The sequence below is a fragment of the Gavialis gangeticus genome, unplaced genomic scaffold (genome assembly GCF_001723915.1).
Source record: "Gavialis gangeticus isolate Ggan-Ray unplaced genomic scaffold, GavGan_comp1, whole genome shotgun sequence".
In the NCBI taxonomy this organism is placed as follows: domain Eukaryota; kingdom Metazoa; phylum Chordata; order Crocodylia; family Gavialidae; genus Gavialis; species Gavialis gangeticus.
In genome coordinates, this window is record NW_017729018.1 from 1,612,207 (window position 1) to 1,617,204 (window position 4,998).

Consider the following 4,998-nt stretch of genomic DNA (forward strand, 5'->3'; position numbering starts at 1 on the left):
CCCGGCCCCGGCCCCGGCCCCGTCTGGCCGCGTCCAGTCCCTTCCCACCGGCCACACACGTACGGCTGCGACGGCCTGGCCCAGCCCGCTCCCCGGCCGCACCTCGCGGGTAGTGACCTCCTCCTTCTCCGAGATCTTCAGCAGCAGCCGATCGTTCTCCAGCTCCAGCGCGCGCACGCGGTCGATGTAGACGGCCAGACGGTCATTGAGCTGCCGCAGTTCCTCCTTCTCCTGCAGCCGGGAGATGCGGGTCGGGGACAGCGGGGTGCCCCCGGCGGCGCCGCGGCTCGGGGTGCCCGACATGGCGCTCGCTCCGCCGGACGGCACGGGATGGGACGGGACGAGCAAGCAGCGGGTTCATTCAATCCAGCCGCACTGTGGGCGGGAGAAGCGGTAAGATGGCGGCCGCCTCCCCCACTCCCGCGCAGCGCCGCGCGGCCCCCCCTGGGAAATGGAGTCTAGGACCCGCGGCCGGGAGCGCGGGGGCTGCTGGGGGCTGTAGTCGCTGCCGGCACCCGCTGGGGTCGAGGCCTCAGCTCTCCACGTGCGGGAGCTCCCCGGCCTTGGCTGGGGCACGTTCATCGTAGTGTACGGAGGGCCTCGCGGGCTGTAACACATTTGAAAGGCCTTGTAGCCAAGGAGCCCCACGGCCTCGGGCAGGCAGCAGCAGGAGTGTTTTGTTGTGTAATTTAAACAGAAAAGGCCTGGTTTTAGGGGTGGGCAAGCAAGCAAGTCAGTTGCCCAGGCTGCAACATCTTGAGGGTCTACATGGCCCCATACATACCAAGAAGCTGTGTTGGCAGCCAGCAGACACCTTATGTGTATCCACATACTTCTAGACACAGCTTGGCAGCTGTGCACCAGATCACAAAAGCACCTGCAGCAGCCAGCTGAGCACCCAAGCCCTATCCCCAGGGGAGGAGGCAGCGTAACTGCTGGCAGAAGGCAGGTTCTGTTCCTAGAGAAGAGCTCAGTCCAAAATGTGGATTTTCAAAACTCCCACCGAGTTGCTAGCCTATCCTAGATGGGCTACATGCCACGTGTGCCCAGTTTGATTTTGGGCAAGCCAAAAATGCCTGAGCCTTAAATGCAGATTGGTAAACTGCACTTAAATGAGATGTACCAGAATTCTGCCTGAATCTCAGAAAGTAGTCCATAATATGCTGCTCCAGGAGCCACAAAACTCATTAGATTATGAAGCCTCCTCAGTGCCTACAGTTCAGCTTTTCAGCTGTTTTCAGCAGGTCACCCAAGGGGTTCATTTAAAACAGGACTGCTTTCCTCAGCTCCTCACCCCAGCTCTCCAGCACTGTGAACCCTCTACACTGACGCTCCACAGCCACTCTTCCTCCTTCAGTATGCTCAGCTGAAACCAGAGCTAGAGAACAGAGCAGGGGAGTGTGTCCCATTTAGACACTGCAAATACGGTCACTAGGTTATAGCATAGATATCAAACTCGCCCACCCCCCTTGGGCTGGATCTGGACTACGTAGCTCCTTGTAGGCCAGATTTGGACCCACCTCTGGTGGTGGGTGTAGTGATAGAAGTTATAGTTTAGTGCTGCCATAATTAAACTGTCCAATAAGCTTTAGTTAAAGCACCCCACTGCCATTTTTCAGCACAGGGACACTGATACACATGACACTGGAGTCTGCTGGAGCATGGTAATTACCATGCTCCAGCAGACTCAATTCAGCAAGCCTGCTCTGACACGCTGTAATTACAGCACACCAGAACAGCCTCAACCTATGTGTATAAACGCCCCATGATTCTGTAATCTAGTTACTGAGGCACTTAATGGGGTAGGGAAACTTGGGTTCTGATCCCAGGCATTAAGGATTTTTTGTGGGAGGTGTTAAATGTGATAACTGTCTAATTAAAAATATGTAAGCAGTTCAGGGAGCAGAATCCAGGTTTCCTCACACCTGACTAAGAACCCAGGCCTTAAGATACTGAGGAGAGAAGTACAACTGGATCCCCCACATTGACTGAGTGCTGCCTACTGACTATTGTTTAAAGGGAGGTACAAACCCTCTAGCCATGAATTTTGAAAGAGGACTGGGTTTGGTGCTCATTTCCATGAAGTGAATCCTGAACAGATAAAAGCACCTACCTCCCCACAGTCTGAAGTTAAGTGCCTAAGAAACTGAAAGGCAGCAATTTCTCATGCACAGCCCTCTGTTTTTTTGCTATTTTGTTATTTTGAAAAAATAAAAGGTGTAACACCTCTGAACCAAGACTTTTAGAGTTTTGTACTCCTTCTTGTCTCAGACAAACACACCTATAACACAGATCCCTGAAACATGGAAGATACTGAATTTTAGTCATTTCTTGGAATTACAAACTTCATTGCTAAACAAGAAAGCAACATTTCTGCCATCTGACACCACCAGGAAAGAGAAACTGCCTTATCTGAACATCAAAGAGAAACTCACACTAAGGGACTCTCGTGGACCCAGAGGAACATACATCCACCTTCAGCCTTCTCTGTGTAAAATTAAGCTTATTTTTTTACCTAAGGTGACTTTTACCATCTTTAATTTCCCCTCAGCCTGAAGAAGGGTGTGCGTGCCCAAAAGCTTGGGAAAAATGGTTTTTTTTACTATTTTCTAGTTGGTCTAATAAAAGGTATTATCTCTGAACCAAGAGGTGTATCTGTATTCCTTCTTCTCAGACGAACATGGCTATAAAACAGATAACCCTCTGTCTGGCATTTGCAATGACTATTTGAGGTGTCCCCTGCCCTCTTAGTATTGCTAGATTTTTGTGGGTCCCATGGAAAGGCATGTAATCCTTTTCATGCATTATATACAGAGCCTGAGTGCCTAATACATCTGTGGATTACAATAAGTAGCAGAACACCGACACATTAGGCACTAAAACTGTTAGTTTGGCAAGTCTTACATCTTGCAGATCTAGCTTTAAGTGACTTGCCCAAGGTCTGATAGAGTGGGAAATTGAACCCAAGTTCTATGCTTGCATTATATATAAGATAATGTAGTCTTCTAAATAAAGTTGACTTTTTATTCATATCATTTTTTTTTCTTTTCTTTGGGCTATCATTTTTAACTTAGTACCATTTTGGAATGGTGACATATTCTTTCTTAATATATAATAGTTGCAAGACGACCACAGACACTGTTTCCAGTTCAGTGCTGACTTTTAATAATCTAAGCAATCTGCTCTAAGTATACAGTCTGACTCCTAGCCATAAACAGCTAGCTTGAACTTGGATTTTTTTTTTTTCAAAAAGGGAGGAGGAAAACACAGACTACAAATCCCAGAGTACTTTGGCCTTTTAAACAGAGACTTGGTCATGCACCATCTGTTAGCCAGGGCTGAAAGCCACAGCAGGAACAGCCCATATGCCTGTGGAAACCTCCCCTTTCACTTCCTTTGGATTTGAAATGCAGTTCTGTTTTTTAATTTTGGCGCCTGTCTGAAAACTGTAAACCAACTGCTGCTGGCCCAGCTCCAGAACCTAACTGCATGTCTCTCAATGGAGTTGCTCCTTATCTGTATTCAAGTTCTGTTTCAAATATATCTTTCTTTTACCAGTTAAAGCAATTAAATGCTTGTCAGTACCAAGCCGTGCACTTATGATGAGCATCTTGTTTCTTTCCCAGTACCAGCAAATATTTGGAGGATTCATGCCAAGATGATATATTTTAGGAATGTTGAAAATTCCATTCTAACCTTTTTTTGTGTGTGTGCTTATCTCAATACCTCCTTGCTGCTTTGTCATTTGTAATGTTTCAAATTCAAACCCTTCACAACTTTTCTAGGTAATTTAATCCAGATGTTCCTATTTATTTACTTGATACAGTTCAGCCCAGGCTTACCTATTTGTTTTTAGGAAGTATCTTCTAGTTTTTTAATCCTTGAAAACCATGGACAATATGTTCCCTAATAATTTTAACAATTCCTTTCATAATATTGAATTTCATATTTTGTCACAGCAAAATTTATTTTCCCAAACCATTTCCCTTAAACATGAATGTCTACTTGGAGGCTTGAGATATGATAACTTTTATAGTTTCTTAGATGGCCCACTCTCCATAGGAAAAATCTAGCTATGGCATGCATGGTTAGGGTACCACACATGAGCAAAAGTGTCCACACCACTCCCTGGTAATACACAATATTCTATATGAGCTATAACAAATACCTTAGTGAGACTGACTGCCATGTCAAACTAATTATCTCCTTCTTGAGTGTTACTAAATCATTAGTGGTTCTGCCGTTCATTCCTCATCTCCTAGACCTTGTTTCCTGAATCATCAAGATACATACACACAGGATCCACACACTAGCACTACCCACACCAATAAAATGTAGAGTTGATTAGAGCTTACTTCTTTCATTCAGTGAGCAAAATTGATCCTCCAACCTCAGAATTTAATATCCATTCACTGATAATAAAGGCTTGGCCCAGGGACCTTATGAATCTCTGAGAAGTAAAGGCAGGCAACTCTTGGAATAACAAGAAATACTGACAGTAAGGGTGCGTCCAGACGAGCATGCATGTGTGGTTTGTGGCACGTGCATGTGTTTGCTGTGCTGCTAATTAGCAGCATGATGATTTTTTTTTTGACACAGGGATCTCCTGGTGCCAAAAAAAGATTCACAAGAAAAAAAGCAGAGTGGCATACATACATACATAGTGGCAAGCATGTGCTGACTGAAACCAGAGCCTGACTGACCAGGCTTCTCATGTCTAGATTGCCACCGCTGCAGCCCTGACAGGTCCCCAGGACCAAAGGTAAGGCTGCTGGGGGCAGCCCAGGTGCTTCAATGATTCTCTCAGTTTCTCCAGTCCCTTCTCAGCAAAGGACTATAAGGTTTTGGGAAGTGAAGATGTATCTGAACATTTTGTTTCGAATTCAAACCAGCTCAGTCAGCAGTTACCAAGTCATTCATTTAAACCATCTGATGACAGCTCATCAGTTTGCAAGAAGGATCTGATGTATTCAGCAGCCATTGATTTTACTGCAGAAT

The 4,998-nt window shown here is 45.9% G+C and overlaps 1 protein-coding gene across 1 annotated transcript in view; it reads right to left on the reverse strand.

Annotated features, from left to right (window-relative positions):
• Positions 1 to 410, reverse strand: part of LMNB2 (lamin B2) — a 75,684-nt gene extending 75,274 nt beyond the window's left edge. Inside the window, exon 1 of the mRNA XM_019513199.1 lies at positions 103 to 410. Within this exon, the coding sequence (XP_019368744.1) occupies positions 103 to 303 (201 nt within the window). The 5' untranslated portion in view covers positions 304 to 410. The remainder of the gene's footprint in view (positions 1 to 102) is intronic.
• Between the last annotated feature and the right edge of the window lie 4,588 nt (positions 411 to 4,998).